The 24,189-nt window shown below is 42.4% G+C and overlaps 2 protein-coding genes and 1 long non-coding RNA gene across 4 annotated transcripts in view; 1 reads left to right on the top strand and 2 right to left on the bottom strand.

Annotated features, from left to right (window-relative positions):
* Positions 1-3,911: 3,911 nt before the first annotated feature.
* LOC118735108 lies at positions 3,912-6,713 on the bottom strand. Of its 2 annotated transcripts, none has more exons than XM_036464726.1 (2): positions 5,908-6,713; positions 3,912-5,845 (listed from the first exon to the last, which is right to left on the bottom strand). In XM_036464726.1, exon 2 carries the CDS (start codon positions 4,947-4,949, stop codon positions 4,041-4,043), a length of 909 nt encoding a protein of 302 aa, XP_036320619.1. In that variant the 5' UTR covers positions 4,950-5,845; positions 5,908-6,713; the 3' UTR covers positions 3,912-4,040. The 2 variants fall into 2 exon arrangements, with proteins under 2 accessions (XP_036320619.1, XP_036320618.1); XM_036464725.1 differs by having other exon boundaries at positions 3,912-6,529; positions 6,639-6,679.
* Positions 6,714-6,783: 70 nt separating this feature from the next.
* On the bottom strand, positions 6,784-10,582 carry LOC118735107. The gene is made up of 3 exons (XR_004992509.1): positions 10,491-10,582; positions 7,392-10,429; positions 6,784-7,162 (listed from the first exon to the last, which is right to left on the bottom strand). It is a non-coding gene; the product is annotated as an uncharacterized LOC118735107 (long non-coding RNA).
* A 6,743-nt stretch (positions 10,583-17,325) lies between these two features.
* Positions 17,326-24,189, top strand: part of LOC118735106 (PHD finger protein 14) — a gene marked incomplete at its 5' end in the record, with an annotated part of 30,384 nt that continues 23,520 nt past the window's right edge. The window contains 2 exons of the mRNA XM_036464724.1: positions 17,326-17,361; positions 17,499-18,866. Coding sequence (XP_036320617.1) covers positions 17,326-17,361; positions 17,499-18,866 — 1,404 coding nt within the window. The remainder of the gene's footprint in view (positions 17,362-17,498; positions 18,867-24,189) is intronic.

Raw genomic sequence — 24,189 nt, 5'->3', positions numbered from 1 at the left:
TAGTTTCGGGTTGTATTTCAAAAATGTTGCTGGTTTGTTAGTACGCATCATGCGTAGGGACAGTATGTGTTCATATTTCAACCAAATTTGCAAGATTTAGTTTCTTTAGCAGTCTATTAATTCACGTTTATTTATTAATTGTGAAAAGCGCAGCTTTAAAAAAATTTCGTCTATTTATCTTCCTTCTTCACACACGTTCTTTTTGACGATGTGCGATTTTTTCTTTTCCACTATGGGTGGTTTGTTATCGAACAATGGGTGATATGTTATCGAACGATGAGTGTTATGATATCGTGCGATGGGTGTTTCGGCGGCAACATACCCTTAAACTATGTTCACATATCAATATTACCTCAATCAAAGCTCGTTTTTTAATTACCCCGTTTACACAGGCAAATCTCAGATTATTAGCCGTCAAATTTGTTGTGCTTGTTACTCTCACATCTCAAGGAAAAGTTATGTTTCTTCTCTGTGACACCGTGATCACGTTTTTCTGCTATATTAAGCAATATAGATATATTTTAACAACATTTTATTAAAAAACACCTTTAAAACCCTCTTTTCCTTGCTAGCGTCCATTTTTGTTTACTTTTACATTTGCCATTTCTCCTCTTCTTCGCAAAAACAATCGATAAAACTAGGATGGACACCGAAAAGCTATCGGTTAAATCTGAGATTATTTTATAATTACAGATTAACAAGGGAAGAATTTTATATGGCTAATCTCTTTTTCTAATTACAGATTAGGAAGTTAAGCTCGAAAATGAGGATAATCTACTTATATGTGAACCTAGTATTACCCGTAAATTACCCACGGATTGTTTTAGGATTGTTCGATATTTCATGGCACGATAATCGATTTTTTGAATCGATATTGCAAGGTCGATATATCGAAGACATCGATACTTTACCCGCAATATCGATATTTAAGTTTAAATTTATTTTTCATCAGGTTTAATCAGCAGCTTGTGTGATTTATTTAGCTCTTAAGTTTGATAAACCGCTTGAGTCGACCGGCATGCCGTTTTAATTCTCAGTATATATACGAGAAGGAAATAACACAATTAGTTGAGTTGATAAGCAAGTCTAATATTCTATTCAATTGGGAGTAGGATTATCAACATCGATTTTTCCTATATCGATATTGTTCAGCCCGATATATCGCCATAACGATTTTACATGCAATGAATTAAATCGATTCATGATATCGATACTTTCTTAAATATCGAACATTCCTAGGTTGTTTACAACTTTCTAAGCCGACGTCTAATTTAGCCACCTTTGTCGCTGGGCTCTCCAGAGTACCGCACTGAGTTTGTATAGTTACGAGCCTTAGCTCTGAACGTGTTGATGACTGGTCCTTTCGGCCACAGATTCCGTGGTAGCTTTTCATCGATGACAATGACGACGTCACTAACGGCTATTGGTGTAGATTTGTAGAACCACTTGACCCGTCGAGTAAGAACTGGTGCGTATCCCCTTACCCAGCGGTGCCAGAATCTATCACCGAAGAGTTGTGTTTGGTGCCAGCGTTGTCTTAGATCTAGCTCGTCTCTGCAAACAGGTTTGTAGCCATCTGCCGAGCTCAGAAATAAATGATTTGGCGTGAGGGCGATGTCGTCCGATGACTCGAGACTTACAAAGGTCAGCGGGCGCGAGTTGATAATATATTCTGCTTCCATCAGCGTGCTACGAAGACTTTCGTCGTTGAAAGAATACATCGGGCAGATGCTTTTCAAAATTGCTTTCGTGCTTCGGACGAGTCGTTCCCAGGCGCCTCCCATATGGGGTGCGCCGGGTATGTTGAAGCGTCATTTAATGCGATCGTATTTTATGGTTAGCTTGTCAAAATCGATCTTCATCAGCTGCTCTCGTACAGCTTTCTCGGTGGCCCTTAGGTTCGTGCCGTTGTCCGGGTATATTTCCATCGGCGTACCACGGCGTGCCAGAAAGTTGTGTAAGCACATGATGCAGGAGCTAGTATCCAAACTGTAAGCTATTTCGAAGTGTACTGCTCGTAGTGTCAGGCAAATAAAAAGCACACCCCATCTCTTCTCCTTATGCCGGCCGACGTTTACCGGTATGGGTCCGAAGTAGTCCATACGTAAATGGTCTCTCGAAGCTGGCCAATCTCGCTGCGGGTATTGGCGCCATTTGTGAGGTTCAGGCACGATGTTATTTATCTTACATTTTTGGCAGGATTTACGCACAGACTTTTATAAAACGCGCAAACGTGGCACGTAATAAGAGGCCATTACGTTGTTCATAGTCATCTCATGAGCCATACTGTGATTTTCGACGTGGTATACCTTTACTATTAGGAACGTAATTTAGCTTTCCCTTAACATAACGATAGCGTCTTTTCTGCAGTTGATGGAGTCGGCTTTGCTTTGAGCCCTCATGATCCCGTTGTCATCGAGGTAAACATTTAATAAAGCCAATCTGCTTTGTTTGTTTAGCGATAGTTTCGCAAGTAGTAAACTAATTTCTGCGGAGTATGCTTCAGCTTACGTTGCTTGAGGAGTAGGTTGGTCACCTTGTTGATCAGTTCCGGAATAGTATGGTTCGGTTTGGTCCGGTTGAGTCGTTTAGCGTTCAAACGATCGAAGTACAAAAGGAATGTTGCTACTGCTCTGTATAGGCGACGCCACTCTGAGATATATTCCACGTTAAATTTTATGGCATCATTTTTTCGAGTTACGTGTAAGTGTTTTTTCAGCTCCGTCATATCTGCTTCTTCGAAATGCTGTGGTTGCTGCGGCCACTCGCTCTCGTACAATTTAGGAACTCTGGTCCGTGCAGCCACTGCTTACTTCCCACCATACTATTGACCTTCGTCGCCCCATCTGCTACGTTCCACTTTGTTGGAACCCATTGCCATTGCGTATTGTTGGATCTTTCCAGGAGTCCATCTTTAGCCACTGTTACACCGTTTTGGAATCGCACCAGTATGTGGCGCTTCCGATTTTCAGACCACGTAGGTTGATGATCATTTGAGCCAAACGTACACCCATTACTGCGGCTTGGAGTTCCATGCGTGGGATGGTCATCGGCTTCAGCGGTGCGACCTTACTTTTTGTAGCCACCAGTGTTGCGTCGACTATGTTGTCTCCATGTACCCGCACATAAGGGGCCGCGGCGTATGCATATTCGCTCGCGTCGGTGATAATGTGGAGATGTACCCGAATCGATTTAGTCAGATTCGGGGAATAGCATCTCGGAATTTCGATTGCCTCTACATCTGGCAGAAGTTGCTTCCACTGACGCCAGCGTTGGTGTAGTGAATTAGGCAGCACTTCACCCATCCTATGTTGGCTCGCCACACATGTTGGAGGAGTATTTTTAAGCCAATTGTGTGACACGGCAGTAGCCCCAGGGGGTCGAAGATTGACATGAGGACCTGTAGGACCTCTCTTTTGGTGGGGACTAGGCCATCCATCAGTACGTCACGTCGCAGCCGGGCGAACCTGGGAACATATTTGAAAACGTCAATTTGTGGCACCCAATACATACCTAACACCTATTGTTGCTACCAAATTGGACTGGCGCTGCGAAGTCGGCATCGAGTAACTGCATAAGGACTTCAGTGGAGTTCGACGTCCAATTTCGGATTTCGAATCCACCAGCTTGATGAACCTTGCGAACCAGAGTTGCCACCTCGGGAACCTCCTGCTCGCTGTCCTTGGCTGTCGATGTAGTTGTCGACATAGTGAGCCTTTCGGATGGCCTCGTATGCTTGGGGATACTGCTGGCGGTATGATTCTTCGTTCTTGTCACGTATGTAGTATGTATGTTGACTGCCAAAGGTCATTGGGCGCATTATGTACACGCTTACGCGGTTGCTGGCTTTTCCGTACCATAGGAATCGTTGTGCATGCCTGTTCTCCGCGCGGATGTTGATTTTGTGGAACATTTCCGCGATGTCCCGGCAGGTCGCCACCTGGCTAACCCGGAACGCAAGCCGAATCTCGATAAGTGGATTCCAGAGATCTGGTCCAGTAAGCAAAAAGTCGTTTAAACAGACTCCGTGAGATTTCGCCTTATTTTTTTGGCTTATTGGGATTCAGCGTTATGAAAATTGGCAAGTACCAAGGGTGCTTGTTCTGGTTGGTAATCTCCGTCTCCGATAGCTCGACCGCATAACCCTTTTGCAATAGGTTACGAATTTGCACAGAAAATTTGTCGTACGAATCTGGCTCTCGCTTGATTTTAGCTTTCAGACAGTGAAGGCGATTGAGCGCGTTGGTGTAACTTTCTGGTAGCGTGTCATTACTGTTGCGCCATAAAAGGCCGACTGCAAATCCGCCATTCGCCTTGATGCATGTCCGGTCGAGAATTTCGATCGCTTGCTGGTCGTCGGCTGACTGTACGTTGTGAATTTTTACGGGATAAAGGCTAAAGCTATCTTTTACTATATCATGCAGCTCTTGCCATCTACAGTCGCAGTGGTGCATAGTCACGTAACTCGATGCGGTCGATGTACCTTGTATGCTCCACCCAAGTAAACATTTAGAAACGATGGGTTCGTCCCTTCTGCCTTTACGAGTTCTGCGTGGAACAGCAATCTTCCAGTTGTCGGCCCCAATAAGTAGAGTTGGCTGAACTTCGTAATATGACTGCAGTGGTATGTCTTTTAAATACGGATATTTACTACGACGTTCACTTGCGTTAATCGCTTGCTTAGGTAGAGCGATATTTTTTATAGTATGTACGTTGTTGAGCCAGTACAATTTGCCGGTATTTGGAGCCGAGATCTGTATTAATGCCCTTACGGATGCACTTTCGTTGCGTGTAGTTTCACTGGTCCACTGCAAACATATAGGTGTGGGTACTCCTTTGATATCGAGTTTTTCGAACGCCGCTTCGTCAATGAGAGACACGAAAGACCCTTCGTCAAGAAACGCGTAAATCTTAATGGTTTTGCTGGCTGTATGAAGGTTCACGGGCATGATGCGGAAATATTGGCTACTGGAGTTGTTACTTCGGTGCGTGCTCACGTGGGCTTGGTCCGTTTCCGCGTCGGCGGGGGTTTCGGTACCTTCGCTGTGGAGTAATGGATGATGCTTTCGAGGGCAGCCATTTATGCCGCAACTATTTTTCAAGAAGCACCCTTTGCGATGGGGTTTAAGGCATCGATAACACGCTCCACCTTTTTTTTACTGTTTCCCACCTCTGCTGTTCGGACAAGCTATGGAATTTTCCACACTGTGCAGCGCAATGTTCAACTGCACCGCACGTGATGCATTTCGTTGTCGAACGCTTGGGTTGCATGTCCAACGATTCACAAGATGGTCCTTGGGAACGGTTGTCTCTTTGTGGAATGTCATGTTTCTTTGGAGGAGGGATTCTCGACGGAGTGCACTCACCTTGGCTATGCGTGTTGACTGAGCTGGTTTTGTAGAACGCGGGTGATCAACCGTAGAGGCCGCCTCCGCCATTCGATAGAGCCAGTCGCTGAATTCTTTAATGGTTGGTGCAGTGCCTCGCCGCAGATGCATCGCCCAGTCCAATTTATGCTGGGCATGAATCACGTAACTTTGAAACGATAGTCGTTGCCAAATTGGAAACGAGTTGACGATATTGCTTAAACTATCAATTTATGTTTTCATGATGCAAGACAATTTCAATACGATATCGTCCAAACGATTGTCGTCATACGTGATTCATGCTCTGATTGGGCAATTTGTCTACCAGCTCCTGGTAATGCGCCTCCAGCTTACGTGTCTCCATTGTGGCGCAGATATTGCGTACGGCCAACGAGAATTCTATGAGAGATTCCAGTTTGTCTTTAGGCGGTGGCAACTTCCTTACCCTTTCAATCGTTCTCTCTAAGATGTACTCCGGTCTACCAAAGAACGTTTTCAGTATGTCGATGAGCTATTTGTTCCGATCTGTAAGCTTACATACCTGCCGAGTTCATATTGGCAAGTAGTCGGAACTTTTGTTCGATGTAGCGCTCCTCCGCGGCTCTTTTCTCCTCTAACATTGCCAACTCGAGTCGATGTTGACGGTTTGTTTCGTCGCTGGTTGGTGACGAGTTAAACGCAACTTGCGTTGGAGCACGTTCATCCAGTTTGAACCTCATAGGATCGCTTCGATGGTCATCGCCGATCTCATCTGCTTCGGCCGGTGGGACTGGACCACGTGGCACTTCGTGAGGTGTGGTGGTCGTGGCTGTAGGTGTTTATGACATTAAATCTTCAGGAGTACAAAGAACGTTGGCACTATCGCCACCTTCGGTACAAAGGGAGCAGTTCCAATTCCGCTTCTGTATGCTCTAGTCTACACCAACGCGCTCAAAGTGATACCAGAGATCACACCCATCGCACTATACCCAGTTCTCTGTCTCTCTCCCGCAAACTTTGCACACGCACATGCCTTGCGACAACACTGCTAAACGCTCAAATTTGCAATCGCTTGTCTGCCCAAGTGAATGTATACGTATGCCGCGTGTGTCTGAATTTGACGGCTTGTATGAAAGAACCGTTGCGGGAAGTCTCCAGAAATGCGTCTTCGGATTTTTCTCGATCTGAAAGAAATGCTCACGTGTATGAATCCACATGTACACTTGCAGGTGAGCTCGGTCCCAATTAATGATTTAGGTAGAAATTTTTTTTAAGTTTCTGCTGAAAACTCACCCAAAACGCACTGCACATGTTCGCAAAGAGTGCATACAGAAGCAACAATTTGCTAATTTGGAATGACCTCCACAATCCGGGGACATGAATCTCATCGAGAATTTGCGAAATCAAATAAAAGCGCAGCTTACTAAGTATCCAAGTCCTTCCAGTTGAGTACATGAGCTGTGAAAGCAAAGCAAGGCTATACCTCCAGAATTTTTACAGAGATACACATTAGATATGCCAAATTGTATCCAGGAACTAAAAAAAAGCTGACGTATACTGAACATTGTGTTAATAATTCCTTTTTTCGCGAAAGATGTCAAAAAGTTATTAAAAACATATGAGTGCAGAACTGTAACATTAGCCTTTATTTACGTTTTTATCTGCTTTTTTTATTATTAATGTTGTATTTACTTCAAATCGTTATGAGAGAGGACGTACAGGTGTATCTGTTGAAACGTGATCTGGCGAGGAACGAAAAAATAAGAGCTAGCATTTTGCTGAGAAAAAACGCTTTACAAGGCGTGATGCTTTATTTCCTAAAAATACATATACGTTGGGTTACAATTGATAATTTTTTCAATAAAAAACTCTTAGGGCCGGTTACTCAGTGTCTGGTTAACACTAATCTGCGGTTAAACATCGCTACCGACGTCTTCGACTCCATGCATATAACAGGGAGTCGGTAACGTCGATAACGATGTTTAACCGCAGATTAGTGTTAACCAGACATTGAGTAACCGGCCCTTAAGGCTCTGTTATGCATACTTGGCATTGCTTGAGAGTTGTCATATAAGGAATCTGTTAAATGAGCTTCGAGTGTAAGCGGTTACCCAACGCACAGCATTACATACGTAAAAGTCTGTTGGTTTTTGATTTCTACGTAAAAATGGTATAGCAGTGCATGCAATGCCAAGTATGCATAACAGAGCCTTTACACTTTTGCGTGCTTCCTCCGCTTAAAACTCCAGATCACGAATGAGTTTTTCATTAGTGATGTGGTCGTTTTTACCAATTTAGAAATCGATAACAATTATTACATTACATTAAGGTACAAACAGAGGATTGGTTCGCTGGAACAAGCAAGTATCTACTCTAACAACATTAAGGTACAAGTAGACTAATACATTTGAATGAACAAGCAAGTAACTGCGCTAACAGCCCCTCCCCCGTAAATCTAACCAGATTTACCCAATTCCAGCTTAGCTAAGATGCAAGCCGGCCGCTTGAACGTACCCATCTTCGTGTGGACTTCTGCTGATCTATCCTGACCATCTTTACCAGGAAATACTTTTGTCAATCGTCCCATAGGCCATTTCGAGCGATGCAGACAGCCATCGCATACAAGGACGACGTCACCTACGGCTAATGGCTTCACTGGTTGTTACCATTTGATTCTCTGGACGAGGTCGGGTAAGTATACGTCGACCCACTTTCTCCAGAAATGATACTGCATCTGCTGAACCTTTCGCCACTGTTAATTCGACGCCCGGAACTTCTCTTACTGCGGGTGTGGCGTTTGATCGGAATTGGCTGTACCTATAAGGAAATGATTTGGGGTTAGTGGTTCGTCAGTCGTGGCGTCCAACGGTACGTCAGTCAAAGGCCGCGAATTAACGATGTTTTCCGCTTCGCACATTAGGTGGTATAGGCCATGGTGATTTTCGTTATATAATGCATGCCCCATTGCTCTTTTAACACTTCGCACTAAGCGCTCCGAGCAACCTCCGGCGTGGGGATTCGAGGGACAATTAAAGATCCACTCTATATTCTTATTTGCAAGTGCATCAGCTATCTTACCGTCCTCGAACTGCTTCAGTTGTCACTTCAGCTCTCGGTCAGCGCCGACAAAATTCGTACAATTGTCCGACCGTATTTGTACAGGAACACCTCGCCTACTCATAGAGTTCCTTAAAATCATCAGGCAAGTATTAGTAGTCAAGTCTTTTGCTATTTCAAGATGTATCGCTCGCGTAGTATGAAAATCCTCGGCGTTTCTGTTCATTACAAACTGCGCTGCGCACGGTGAGCATGTGGCTCCGAAGGTCATCACATTCATTACGTACTCTTCCAACGGCGCCCCGGAATCGAATCTCCAAAGGAAACGCTGCGATGACAGATCTTCCTTCCGGATCTTCACTTGGAGAAACATCTCCACAATGTCTGCACAAACTCCAATTGGCTTCTGTCGAAACTTCATTAGTACCGTCCTTAACGGCTGCGATAAATCTGGCCCACTCAATATCGCTGAATTTAAGGAAACCCCTTCCGACTCTGCTGCAGCATTGAGCACCAACCTGATTTTCCCAGGCTTGTTTGGGTTATACACCCCGAAGTGAGGCAGGTACCACGTACGCTTGTCTTTGACTGCAGCTTCCTCTTTACTAAGCTTTCGGGCGTATCCCTTCGCTACGTACTCCGCCATGATCGTAGTGTATGCCTTACTCAAATTATCGTTGCGTTTAAGTCTTCTTTCCAGTGTGTAAAACCTTCTCTCTGCCATCTCTCGGCTCGTCGCCTACTCTATGTTATCGTGTTTCCACAATAAGCATGTTTCGAATCGATGTCCATAGCGCTTAGTATTCTCCTCTAACAGTTTCTTCGTATGATATAATAATGCGCATGGGTAGCTGGACGACTTCCTGATCCGTAAATTACCCATCCAAGTTTTGTCAGCACCACCGCATAAACTCTGCTACCGTCGTGAGCCGTTCGTCGTGGTACTCCGAGATACGCGTCGTCTAATCCTATCAGGAGTTCGGGCACAGCACCAGAATACTCGCGGAATGGCAGATGTCGATTCTTATAATGAAGGTCCGATAGGCTTATTGAATGCATTGGCAATTGGAGATTTGAAACCGTACGCACGCCTCGCATATTAAACTTCTTGCTACCTTGCTCAATACCGGAAATCTCTACATCTACCCTACCAGAAGGTTCAGCGACAGTTGTGCTGCCGAACCATTGCAACGTTAGACTATCGCTGTACCCCTTAAGCCCAAGACGAGTTACTAAGTCACGGTTGATTAGTGATATAGCAGACCATTCGTCGAAAAACGCATAAGTTTTGATTTCTTTCGAATTTGCGTACAACATAACCGGTATAATTTTAAATAAAAACTTCGATGCTTTGTTAGACGGGATAGTATTCGTAAAAACTTGTTGTATTCCCTCCGGCGGAGCGGGTTGTAGCTGCGCGGCTTGTTGCTGCTGCTGAGCTACGTGATTCGATGCTTGCCGTGACGCTTTTTGCCTATGCGATACCTCGCGTACACGTTCTATTCTCGTTCACATTCATGTTGTTCTTGACAAACGCTGCTACGGTGATTGCCTTTCAAACAATTAAAGCAAAGTCTTCTTCGACGAACTAAACGCCACCTCTCTCCTTGATACATGTCTAAAAATCTTTTACACTTACTGAGCCCTGGTGCGCGCTTTAATATTCCGAATGCGAAATTAAGCCGGCTGATCCATACTTATACTACCGCGAACCGACCCCCAACGCTGGTGCACAATTTAGTTTCGCCTGTACGACTTAAAAATGCTGGTGCACAACCCAATGTAGCCGATGCACGCTCAATACTCCCGGAGATGCACACTCAATACTTCTGGTGCACACTTTTTACCAAGTCCGCTGGGCAATTATACTCCACCTGCGTACTGCTATTCACGCACCTCACTTGCTGTTTCTTCTTTGGCGAAAAGTGAAATAAAGGCTGTTGAAACGTGATCTGGCGAGGAACGAAAAAATAAGAGCTAGCCTTTTGCTGAGAAAAAACGCTTTACAAGGCGTGATGCTTTATTTCCTAAAAATACATATTCGTTGGGTTACAATTGATAATTTTCTCAATAAAAAACAACTCTTACACTTTTGTGTGCTTCGTCCGCTTAAAACTCCAGATCACGAATGAGTTTTTCATTAGTGTTGTGGTCGTTTTTACAAAATTAGAAATCGATAACAATTATTACATTACATTAAGGCACAAACCAGTGATGAAATTGATGGTACAATTGTACTTTTTTGGACTTTTTGGAAGCCAAAAGTACAATGGTACTACATTGACATTTTTGATACATTTTTGTCAAGACACGGTACTGCAGCACAATTATGTCGAAATACCACACTCTATTTACTTGGAGTTTTGAATTTTTGTGTATAAAAATATAGTCATATTTTTCTACCATATTTAAGTAAATATGTGGTGTTTATTAAAAACGAAACTCTTACTTAAATCAAAAAAAAAAGTTCCTGTCATAATGGGACTATTCATAAAATTTTCCAGTAAGTACTAGCAGCCAGAGAATAAAATAAACATAGCGACTAAAATTAGGGGGAAGACTAAAATATGAGAAAAAGTTATTGAACGCAAAACCAGTAAAAACGTGCAACTCACGCCATTCTGAGTTTCTGATAGGTAAACTTGGTAGGAGTATTTTTGTATTTTCCACACAAAATCATCCAGCAGCAAAAATTCTGAGCAGTTTGCAAAATTTGCAAAAACTTGCAATCTTCGAAACAGCTGATAACTTTCACAGTTGCAATAGGTGGTTCCTTTGGTAATTTATTATACGCTTGGTGCATTGTCCCTACTATGAAATTTTTTTACTATTTAATACTTTTGTATAAGAAAAATGTTTTTAACATATAAATTAATTATCTCGGAAAGAATAAGTTTTTTTGATACCACATTATGACGCGTTCAAAAATAAAATAATCTCTTCCAAGCACCCTTCCTTGTCACAAAAGTCAAATAGATATAGCTACAAATGTGCCTTTAAAACTATCCCATTTTCGTTTTAACGATCAACTGACAAATTCGGCCAGAACCTTTCAGCAATATTATCTATTTTGGTATATTTCTGTGAAAAATATGGTACAATTGAAAAATTTTATACAGCAGCCATAGTTGACGCACGGAAATTAGAAAATTAAAGATTAATAGTAAATTAACTAAACTGAACTTTTCTTCCTTTCTTTTGTTTATTCACGAACACATGTTTGTGGTCAACAGACTTTTTTACTTGTAAGTTTTCGCAGGTAAAATTTTTCCAGCAAAAAGTGGCAGATTTCAGTGTCATTTTGCGCTCTCGATTTCCCCCACTTTGCAAGATTTTAGGTACGAAAGCACTGCTATTAACTTGTTTATTTCTATAAAAGGAAATATCTTTGTAAAACTTCCATTTCGTTAAATGCAACGATTTTTTTTTTAATTTTTGTATTACTAGCACTTAGATAACAATATAACTTTTATGCTTTTGTTGATTACCTTGGCGTTTTGGTGGCCCTTTCAAACAATTGATTTGCACTTATGTTTTTCACCTTCGACACGCCATGTGTTATATCATGATTTTTATACAGCAAATCTAAAAACATATCGTCGTTTAAAGTACAAAACCGCGTATCGTCATTCTGCAAAACCGCGTAACTGACATTGGCTTCGCTCACACAAGCTCTTGGCTCAAACCTTATCCATTCGTCCTGAAATATACTTGCCAGAAATGCGATTTCTTTATAAAAAAGAGGATCATTTTGAAATATGAGTGTTTTTACTCTCCAGAAAATAATTTATACAAACTCACATACGCGGTTTTGCATTTTCTTGATACGCGGTTTTGCATTTTGTTGATACGCGGTTTTGCACTTTAAACGACGATATGTAAATGTAACTATGTATGTATGGTATTTTAAATGTTGGTACTTTCTCGGCTTATTTAGTATACCTTTTTTGGCCATTTTGTACAAAATTAAAAAACTCATTTATCATCACTGGCACAAACAGAGGATTGGTTCGCTTCATGAACCAAAAATACAAGATCACGTAAGAACGCGACATTGTATTTGTAACTGGTTTTGAGGAAAAAGTTTGCGAAAGCGGGTTCGTCAGCTGAGCGTTTGTTTACATCACAAGCACCACTATTTTACACGTTTATTTAAGTAAAGAAGAGTTAATTGAACATGAAAACACATTTTCAAGCATTTTATTGCATAATTTTACCTAAATTGTGTGTTTAAAGTGGCCGACAATAATTTTGGTTTTCGTTGTTTTCTTTGCTTTGTTTACTTTTCGCTCGTTTTCCAGTGAAACAAGATGGCGTAGAACCCGCTAAAAAAATCGACTTTATTCACTCTCTTGTTCTTACGTGATCTTGTGTCTTTCGTTCATGGGTTCGCTTGAACAAGCAAGTAACTACTCTAACAACATTAAGGTACAAATAGACTAATACATTTGAATGAACAAGCAAGTAACTGCGCTAACAGTACCAATAGGAATATACAACAAAAGTATTAGGGCCGGTTGTTCAATGTCGGGTTATCACTACCACTACACTATCGACGATTTCGACATCATGCATGTAACATGTGATCGATAAAGCAGTAGTTGTGCTCCGATTTGTGCTAATCAGACATTGAACAACCGGCCCTTAATGACGTTAGAGCTTGGAAAGTTAGCAGTGGCTGAAATAAAATATGTTACACCATGTTACAGTTTTGCTCGTCACTGGACATACTATTTCGGTTCTCTAATGGAAAATAAACAAATTTATAAAACGTGTTCCTCATCGGTAAACAATGAAATTTAAAATAAATATAAAGCAGATAAACGTTCAAAGAGCTAAAGCTGAAGGTACATAATTTTATTTGTTGCGGCGTCGCGTTGATCCGTTGGTGCGTTTACGACGTTGAAAAATTTGCTATCACACTCCTTGCGTAGTGCCGCTCATAATTTTGAAAACAAAAACCAGCTGATAAGCACATCTGTAGCAGCTGTCATACAAACGCACGTGTTCAATTTTATTTGACATTGACGGCGTGACGCATTTGCCGGCGGACGCATGTTGTGTACCTTCGCTTTTAGTTTAGTTGAGATGTGTGTGTTCTGCACACTTGTATTTGTTTTAGATGGTTTGTTATCGTACATTTTGTTTGGTGAAATTTTCAACTTGAACAAAAAATTACTCGAAAATTATAATCTCGTCTACATACGACTTTGGTATTCCGTAGGCACTGCCGTCGCTTTGCCAGCACCGCAAGTAACGCCCGAGCTTATAACAATGAACGCATAGCACCGAATTGTTTTGTCACTAAATTGACATACTAGCGGCAGATAAATCAAAACTGTATATCAATAGCTGCACTAAAAACTATATTTCTTGCTCACATTTGATTAAAAGAAAATTATTTAACATAATTTTCGTTATTTGGAACAGCTGACGAACGACGCACGCCAAAAGTTGAGAGTTGGCACTCTTTCTGTTTTACTTTTGCAATGGCGATATCCAACTTTGGTTATAAATGCATATATTCATAATCAGCTATCGAAGCGACGCCAACGCCAACGCAACGTCAAAGTTGTATATATTTATTGATTAACTAACTCAAACGGGCCTTATGAGTTTCCTCGCTCTTTCGTTTTCAGTTTTTGGAATAGAGCGTGCAGCAGGCGTTACTGAAGGTATTGGCCCAATGCACGCTTGCTTTGCTTGCTTGGCTTTGAGAACTGTCAAACAATTTTTAAAATCTACTAAAATGTATGAAAGTTGGCCTAGTGGCAGCTTTACTTCAGTTCCTTCAAAGTAAAGCAAAGCAAACTAAAGTAAGCAAAGCAAGCAAAGCAAGCGTGCATTGGGCCAATACCTTGATGGTTGTCGATTAGAAATGAAAATTTTGGGGAGTAACATCGATACAACGATGTTTCGATGCATCGGAAAAACGAACATCGAAGCTAAAATACATTGCCAGCAAAACATCGATATATCGATACTTTCTGATGTTTTATACTTTGTTAGCATGTAGTCACATTTAAAGGGAAATTTAATACATTTCAATTCAAAATCTCTGTAATTCAATTAGAAAAATACTTACATGTGGATGTATTTCCCTGTATTTATTTACCATTCCTTTAACCTTCCTATAAATAGAATAGATATGCATGCCGTCGTAAGTCCACTGAGCCTAAAATTCCAAGGCCCAATTTCGTTCAAATTTCAACGGCATCCTCGTTCTTTTTTAATGAGTAAGTAAGAATTGTTAATATGGAAAGATAAGAGTAAACTCAGAATTTCTGAATGTTCCTCAAATGAATAAGTAATAAAATTCATGTCCAGTAAAAAAAATGTTAGGACATAGGTCGATGTTAAAACATCTCTGAAACTGGCATCGATATATCGAAAATTTAGCGATTTTAGGAAATTGTAAACATCGATTGCACACATCGAATTTTGAAACGATATTATCGATGTTTCAAAAATATCGATGCATCGTTTGAATCACAATATAACCAATAAACAACCTTCGGTGAATTTGGCGACGAAGGTTTGTTAGGTCGGTGTTATGCAGAAATTTTGTTTGGCAAACTGCGTGCAATTGTTGTTGCAGCAAACTCGGAGAGAGCGAGTTTGGTGACTCTCACATACTACGTTTATACGCACAGAATAATCGACTTAATTGAAAGCGCATTGACACCGTACACATTTCGCTCTAGTGTCTACACTTACGGCTTTATATCGGCATCAAAGTAACCGTCTTCAAAAGCAAACAAAATCAGCAGTTTTCATTTGACATTTTATAAGTTAACATAATGGGAAGTGATAAAAATCTAGTTTTATTCGGCATTATAAAATCGTGGCAAAGAAAAAGAACGATTATAATAATTATTATTAATCAGCTTTTAAATACTGATGCGATTATTTGGAATTTGAGCGGAACAGCCGATCTCCAATTCGCTTTGAGTGCGAGCAGTGTTTATACGCTCTATCTAAGGTCGGTGCTATGCAGACAAACTTTTGTTTGCCAAATTAAATGGCGGCTGCTTAGTTTGCTCGGAGGTGGTTATGTCGAGTTTGGCACAGGGTTGCACGTTCATTATGGTTTTCATGGCTATTGCCAACACGAAATGAGAATTTCAGATGTACATAACGCGCAAAATTTAAAATTTTTGTATGTGACAACACCGAATTTGCTGCAGTTTGACCAAACAAAATTAGTTTGCTGTGAGAGTCGACAAACTCGCTCTCTCCGAGTTTGCTGCAACAACAATTGCACGCAGTTTGCCAAACAAAATTTCTGCATAACACCGACCTAACTGTCTGGAGAATTAAACTACCGATTTGAAATGGAGTGTGAGCCAAAACACTTCGCTCTTTCAATGCGAATTGAAATTCAGTTTATACATATGTTTTGAATCGCGGCGAAATGAATTAAAGCGACTTATGCATGCGTATAAACGTAGTAACAGCAAACTAATTTTGTTTGGTCAAACTGCAGCAAATTCGGTGTTGCCATATACAAAAATTTTAAATTTTGCGCGTTATGTACATCTGAAATTCTCATTTCGTGTTGGCAATAGCCATGAAAACCATAATGAACGTGCAACCCTGTGCCAAACTCGACATAACCACCTCCGAGCAAACTAAGCAGCCGCCATTTAATTTGGCAAACAAAAGTTTGTCTGCATAACACCGACCTTACTGTCTATACTGTGCTTTTTGGGTTGTTGTTGTAGTAGTCGTTGTTGTTGTAGTTATATTCACTTCTGAGGAAGGCACAGGGTTGTGTGCTGCTATTTAATGGCCTTCCTCAGACTTTTTCTTAGATTTCAGGGTTGTGTGCTGTATTATTATTAGTTAAATAAATTTAAGTATTTGTCAAATCGTGATTTTATTAAAAGAAAATTATAAATGGTGTTGAAAAACCATACAAACGCTCGTGCGAAAACTCTATTTTTGTGTATTGTTAAAATTTATACATGGCGTACTTATTTTTTTGTGGACTTTATGTTACTTGAGAATTTAGACAACGTGCGAGCTGCCAGGTTCCGTTATCAATATAATTAACACAAGCTTTCCCGAGTGGTTGCCTTTCAATAAAAAGAATAAACAAATATTCGCAAATAAATTGGATTTATTTTATAACTGACAACTAACCTACGCTTTTTGTTCTTTTCTCCATTTTAATTTTGACTCCTTATTACCGCCAACAACTTTATGTGTATACATATTTACAAGTTGTCAAAATTTTGCGTAGCCCCACGAGCTAGGTAAAAACTATGGCATTCGTATTCACAACGAAAAATCTCAAAATTTTTGTTTGGTCTTACCAAATTTTCTCTTTTTAATCAGTTGGCAAAGGCCCTCAGTGGCAGCGCTCCGAGCGTTGAGGTAGTAATTTCATGTCAATTAGTAGAAAAGTTCCATGTTGAAAAAACTTTTTATTATGGCGAGAAAATTTTACATTTCTGCTGTGCCAATTCGTAACTTTTTACTATTGGAAATTTTTGACAGTTGCTCTGGTTCAAAAGAAGTTGAGCAATTAAAATCAGAAATTATACAAAAACGACTTGTCTTTACTGACATTTATTCTTCTAGAAAAAGCCATGAATTTATTAGACGCCTTAGTAATAAAATCAAACCGGGTTGAAAATTTTCATTCACCTCATAGTTAACAAAAAATAAACAATCCGTAGTACTTTTCTATCAATTCGCAAATACGTTTAATTTAAATCGTTTAGAAAATGCGTCATTTATGTATACCATTTTATGTGGAATTGTTCAATAAATTTCGTTTTACACTATACTTTTTGAAACTATTTGGATTTAATTATTTTTTGTTTCTTAAAAGCAACCCTGTGTGCTTGGAAGCCGTGTATACCAATAATTTCATCCCTAGCATATTCATCCCCGAGGAAGGCAGTCGCCAAATTCACCGAAGGTTGTTTACTGGTTATATTGTGCCAAAAAGGTTGGTTACTGTCTATACTGTGGTTTGAATTCCTATTGTCGATAGTTTGCTAAGCCTACTCGTAATTTTTTTGCCACTGTTTAACATTTTTAATAAAATTTTTGATTAATGTTTATATAAAAAAAATGTCTTTGCAGCGTGTAAGACAACCAAAAATGACCACTCAGGCGCTTTTAGATTTGGATCTTGGAGAAAGTTCATCAGATAGCGATTTCAGAATAGAAGATCATGATAGCGAAGAGGAGGATCCGGATAGTAATGAAGAAAACTCGTCTTCTAACAGCACTGACAACGAAAGTATATCGGATGATTTGTCACCGGAGCAACATAAAATTGATGTTTCCAAGCCCCAAGTCAATGGTTTTAGAGAAATAAGAGCTTTGCAGAAAGTAGACATACATCGATATATAGAGGCCAAAAAAGCAGTAAAACCTATTTGTTGCGTATGCCTGGGGGATCGGAGTGATGACTCAAACGAAATAATAGAATGTGATGGCTGTGGGGTATCTGTACATGAAGGATGCTACGGTGTGAATGACAATTTGAGTATTTCAAGCACAAACTCTACATGTTCGACTGAACCGTGGTTTTGTGAAGCTTGCCGTGCCGGCGTTTCCGAACCAATTTGTGAGCTATGTCCAAATAAAGGTGGAATATACAAAGAAACGGATGTAGGAAAGTGGGTGCATTTAATTTGCGCTTTATATATACCAGGAGTTGCTTTTGGGGAAGTAGACCAACTATCTTCTGTTACTTTATTCGAAATGCCCTACAGCAAGTGGGGAACTAAAGTTTGTAGTCTTTGTGAAACTCCGCGATTTGCACGAACAGGTGTTTGTATTGGATGTGATGCTGGCATGTGTAAGACATATTTCCATGTAACTTGTGCCCAGGTGGCTGGATTTCTAACGGAGGCACATCATGAAGAAGCAGATGCAGCCGATCCTTTTTTTGCTCACTGTAAAGTGCATTCGGAGAAAGAAATGATAAAGCGTCGAAAAAGAAATTACTATAATCTACGGTTAAATATGCAAGAAAAACAGAAAGGAAAAATTTTATTTAAGCATGACGATCCCTGTCCAGCTCAGTTACGTATTAAACGCAAACTCTTAAAATATCAGACAAAGTATTCGAACAACAAGAAGTTGAAACCCGCTCCTTGGGTACCAACTCAAAAAATGTCGCGTCTTTTAACAACTTCTGCTTCGGCATGTAAGCGATTATTGTCAAAGGCAAACATAATGGCCATTGATGTGGAATTGCTTGAACGACAAGAAGCACAGATTGCATCTCTGACGGATATTCGCAAAAAGTGGCACATAGCTCCTGCCTTTAGTGTTGAATTTATTGGTTACTACTTGGATCGTATTTCACGAACAACAGAACTTAAATCAGAGCTTTCAGAAATGATGAAAAATAACCTTAGCCTTTCCCAGGAACAAGATATACTTCGGACTAGTTATGACACCAAACTGGAGAAATATAAAGAGTTGAAGATAAATCAGGTAAGTTTAATATTAAAATCTTTAATTTAATTACAATAATATGAGGGAAAAGAACATCAAAGTACGGTTTAGTTATTTGGACAACGATTTTGGGTTGATGTCCCCAAACGTGTGACCCGAATCAAAAAAAATTGACACACACTTGTAGACAAGAGTATACACTTTATTAAAAAAAATACTATATCTGTGTCCCCAAACGCGTGGCCCGAATCAAAAAAAAATTACACACACTTGTAGACAAGGGTATACACTTTATAAAAAAAATACTATATCTGTGCCCTAATTTTTACCAATCTCGGTTTTAAAAATGTTTTTTTTTTGGAAATTTCCGAGCTGAACTGTCACACACAAAAAATATCCACGAAATATCTCTGCAAAAGGTTTTCAGCTCCTTTTCTTCGGCAACACAGAAAGGAGAGTTCCACAAGTGCAGAATAGCGACTCCTCACCGGGGGAAACATGGAAAAGTGGAGGTGACCCGCCCCTTTTTCCCGATTTCAAGGGTACATAAAATTTTTTGTGCAAACGAATATTGTGATTGCAGTAGGGGACAAGGTGCTAATTTCCAAATCTTAAAATTCCCATAAATTGGTATCGTTGTACAGGTAATTAGAATATTATTGTTATTGTTGTTGTAGCGGCTGCAACAATCGCGCCCACATCGGTTAATTTCTCAATCGTTGTCGTCAAGCTCTATTGGCGGTAGCCCGAGGAGGCGTGCAGCCTCGATGGGGTCTGTCCATAGGGACAGGGGCGTCAGTAGGGTGGGGTTCAGTGGGCCTGCGAAGAGATGCTGTTAGCATTCGTTTAGAACATCTTCGTTTATTCTGCTCAGGTATGAGTTCAACCTGCTGCAGTAACCAGATCGAAGTTGGGCTATTGTGGTCCGAGTCTGATGAGGCAGACGAAGTTCTGTCTCGTCTACGTCTGGTGGTTGTGTGCCCAGAACGGCGGTCACAGGTCAAGAGTCTACATAACTCCACACTGCCTCTCTGCCGCTCAAGGCCTGTCGATAAGCTGTTGGGTCCAGAGGTTGTTTGATAAACCTCTGGACTTCGTCCGTCAGTTCCTAGAGATGCCTCCTGACGTGCCTGGGCAAGGGCTCTTCCGTAAGCAGTTGTCTTTTTGCGGGACCACGTCTGTGGCTCCCAACTAGACACTGCTGCCGAGCATTGTGTTATACTCAACGGAGATCTTATGAGCAAAAGGCATCCTGTCGCTGTCCTGAGGGCCGGGTTTTGGCAAGTCTGCAGCTTCATCCACTACCGGCCGGCGAATTACCTTGTAATTTGCCTGAAACGTGGCTTTGTCTTTGCCCCAGGTGCTGCCGGCTAGCGACTTGAAGACCTTCTTGCATTCCAAAACGTCAAAATACAAAGCATCAAGTATTTCTAAACCTCAATAGATTGTAATGCCAAATGTGCTCAACCACGGGTAGGTGCTAGTTTTCTACTAAGTTGCGCAAGTTAGATTTTTTCTTCTAGTGCTGTTTAGATATTAAATAGACTGATGCTTTGTATTTTGACGTATTGGAATTCACCCATAGTTCGTCCGTTTGAGTCCCTGTGGGAGAGAGGAGGTCTCTATGTCTTCTAGTAGCGTTGAATAGCATTAAGCATTAATTTTAACTTTACCTTTATTATATATTGCAATACATAATTCAAATGTATATACGTGAATGTATATAGGTCAAATGACTGTAATAAATAAATAAATAAATAAATAAATAAATAAATAAATAAATAAATAGCTGACAGTGTCGAACGCCTTAGACAGGTCCAGCTCTACTAGAATGCTTCTCTAACAGGGGCGGTTCCGGTTGAGGCCATGAGTTATCTTGGTATTTATGGCGTTCAGTGCTGTTGTGCTGTGAACTTTACGGAACCCATGCTGATGCGTCGCTGGGGTCAGGTGGTTTGTATAGTGCGGGAGTAGAAGGGCCTCAAGTGGCTTCGCTACCGGGAAAAGGAGAGTTATCAGGCGACAGGTTTCTGCCTTGTTGGACGGTTTCCCCGGTTTAAGTTGTAGGACGACTCTCCCAATTTTCCAGATGTCTGGAATGATGAGAGTGGCCATTGACAGGTTGAGGATCTTGGTTAAATAATCCACACCCGCGGGACCCAAATTTTTCAGCATCAACATACAAATTCCTTCGGGTAGAATGGCTTTGGTGGCTTTCGCTCCGGGTCCGACGAAGTGAGGTCACCAAAGTCTATTTCAACTCTGTCGTCATGCTTCGTCGTTGGTCAATGACTTCACGGTTGACCAAAGCGGCAGTGACAACCCTACGGAATTTACGCTCACATACGTGAACGACGGTTGGTGCGATTAGGGCAGTGAAGGCGCTTTCAGTAACATCCTCGAAGTCTTTCCAGTCAGCTTTGGAAAAGATGACATAGGTGCGGTGATCCGCGGAAGCAAAGTCGGTAGGTTTATCAATCGAGATGACTATGGGCAGATGCTGTGATGCTAGGGTCAGCATAGGTCGCCACGATACGCTGTTTATTAGACCAGCGCTGACTATTGTTAGGTCTGACGAGCTGCAGCAGCTGCCCATAATCCTGGTGAGTGCGTCGACGTTCATTGTGCAGAATGTCGAATCGTCTATCTGCTCAGCCCAGTCTGTTCTCCTACGATCGTTTGACAGGCTTGAGTGCCAAAGATCGTGGTGCGCATTAAAGTCACCTACTACCATACGGTTTTCACCTTGCCGGGCAGCAAGTGACAGGGGGTATGTACACATTAAATATTTCGAGCTCAACATCGCCTGGCCGGATAGCAATGCCCTGACATTCTATGGTGGTGTCCCTGCGGTCTATGTCTGCTTCAATAAGACGATACTGCACGGTGTCTCTTGGACCGCAGCTATCAATATACCATGCCTTCCCATGAAGACGGTTATGTGCTCGATCTTGCTCTGAATTGAGGGAGCTTTATGTGGTTAGGGAGACGTGTAGTTATGCGGGGTGTGAGGGACTTGTGTGGCCTTGCCGCCATTGGCTGTGTGCGCTGCTGTGGAGGTTGCCGCCCTGTGGTGGTAGTGGGCGGCGTCGCAGTTGGGGTTTGCGACCGTGCAGCGCAACACGGGCCATCGAAGCTCCTGGTCAAGTCTCGCGTGGTGCGCAGACCTGAACATGCCCTAAAGTGGCACCAGCCAAGGCAGGTGTCGCACTTGACTGATGTCACATTACGGAATATCCTGGTCTGACATACCGTGCAGATTGTAGGAGGAACCAGGAGTTGTTGGCGGCGGCGTGTGGGTGGTGGTGCGGTTGTGTCTGTTATGTGGCCTGTCGTGGTTGCGGTGTGGTCTATTGTGTTGTTATGTTGTGGTGCTGTGGTGTTTGTGTGGAGCTGCTCAGGTGGAGTGGGGTTAGCCGTGGAGGCTGCTCTGTTTGAGCAGCAGGGGGCCACAAACGATGTGGTCCACTGCCGATGTGTCCGTAGTCCTGAGCAGACTCTGAGGTGACTCCACCCCTCGCAAGCATTGCACTTGACTGAGGTGGAGTTGTGGTGTAGTTGCTGTTGTTTTTGCTGTTATTGTTGTTGTTGTTTTTGTTGTCGTTGTTGTAGCAGCACTACTAAGCCCCGCTTTTTTCGGGTCTACGTGCAATCATTTTCGTCAAGCTCAACTAACGGGAGGCCGAGGAAACGAGCTGTTTCAATGGGTTCGGACCAGAGGGAGAGGGGTGGTAGCTGAGTCGGATTGAGCTGGCATGTAAAGAGGTGGTTGGTGTCGTGGGGGGATCCTTCACATGCCGGGCACTCATTGGGGATATTGGGGTCGAGTCTGGACAGGTAGCTGTTGAGGCGGCTACAGTATCCAGACCGTAATTTAGCCAGGGTAACGCGGGTCTCTCTTGGCAGTTGAAGCTCCGTCTCTTCTACAGGTGGTGATTGGGCTCCTACTACGGCATTCATAGGTCGAGAGTCGAGGTAGGTGGTAACTGACTCTATGAATGTCGTTGATGGCTTGTCTGTATGTCGTCGGGTCCAGTGGTTGGTCAACGTATTGTTGGACTGCGTCCTTGTATACGAATAGGTGCCCCCTGACGTGCCTGGGCCGAGGCTCCTCCTGAAGCCAAGGTCTGCTTGGGTGTTCACTTCTGTGACACCCCACCAGAAATTGCTTACACAGCATTTTGTTGTGTTCCCTTACGGGGAGCACTTGGGCCTCGCTGTGTAGGTGGTTCTCAGGCGTCATCAGAAGGCACCCAGTCGCTGTCCGGAGTGCGGCGTTCTGACAAGTCTGTAGCTTCGTCCACTGCGTCCAACTAGTCCCCGGCGTCCAAACTGGCGCAGCATAGTTTAGAACCGGCCGGCCAAATGCCTTGTAAGTTGCCAGCAACGTTTCTTGTTCTTGTTTCCTTGTTGCGGCTCTGTACTTTATTGACAACTGCGGTTGTGTGCGTGGAGTAGGAGAGCAGGCTATCGAAGGTGACCCCTAAAATTTTCGGGTTGTTTACAGTCGGTATTGGTGTGCCATCGACGTGTATACCTAACTCTAGCCTGACCTCCTTCGTCCAGGTGGTGAAGAGGGTCGCCGTTGATTTCGTTGGGGAGAGTGTTAGGCTCCTTGCAGTGAAGAAGCGAGAGATAGTCGTTCACTTTTGAGCAGAGGCCATCAATTCCATTCCCGGACGCCAAAATGTCAGCGTATGAGATCAGGGAAACTCCCTCAGGTGGTTGAGGAGGAGGCCTCGATGTATTCTAGTAGCGTGGAATGGCAGACGGTGTCAAATGCCTTTGACAAGTCCAGCGCTACTAGGACCGTTCTCTCACAGGGGCGGTTTCGATTTAGGCCACGAGTTATTTGGGTGTTTATGGCGATAAGTGCTGTTGTTGTGCTGTGCACTTTGCGGAATGCGTGCTGGTGCTTCGCTGGGGTCAGGTGGCAGGTGAAGTATGGGAGTAGTAGGGACTCAGGTGTCTTCGCGACCGGGGGAAGGAGCGTTATCGGGCGATAAGAGTCTCCTTTGTTGGCGGGCTTTCCCGGTTTCAGCAGTGGGACCACTCTCCCTGATTTCCACACATCAGGAATGATGAGAGTGGCCATGGACAGGTTGAGGACCTCCGTTAGGTAAGCTACTCCCTTAAGCCCTAAATGTTTTAGCATCAGCATACAGATTCCCGATGGCCCCCCTCCACTTCACAGCTGGTGAAAACAAGTGGTGCACTGTTGTTTGGCAGCTTGTGCAGCCTCCTGAATTGCCTACTAAAGTGGGCTGCGGATTTCTTCGGGTCCGACGAAGCGCGACCTTCGAAAGAGATTTCCACTCTGTCGTCGCGCTTCGTTGGGTTAGACAGGGACCCCACGGTTGAC

Source organism: Rhagoletis pomonella, unplaced genomic scaffold (assembly GCF_013731165.1).
Source record: "Rhagoletis pomonella isolate Grant_MI unplaced genomic scaffold, Rhpom_1.0 Rhpom_scaffold_00003, whole genome shotgun sequence".
Classification (NCBI taxonomy): domain Eukaryota; kingdom Metazoa; phylum Arthropoda; class Insecta; order Diptera; family Tephritidae; genus Rhagoletis; species Rhagoletis pomonella.
This window is presented reverse-complemented; position numbering and strand designations above follow the sequence as displayed.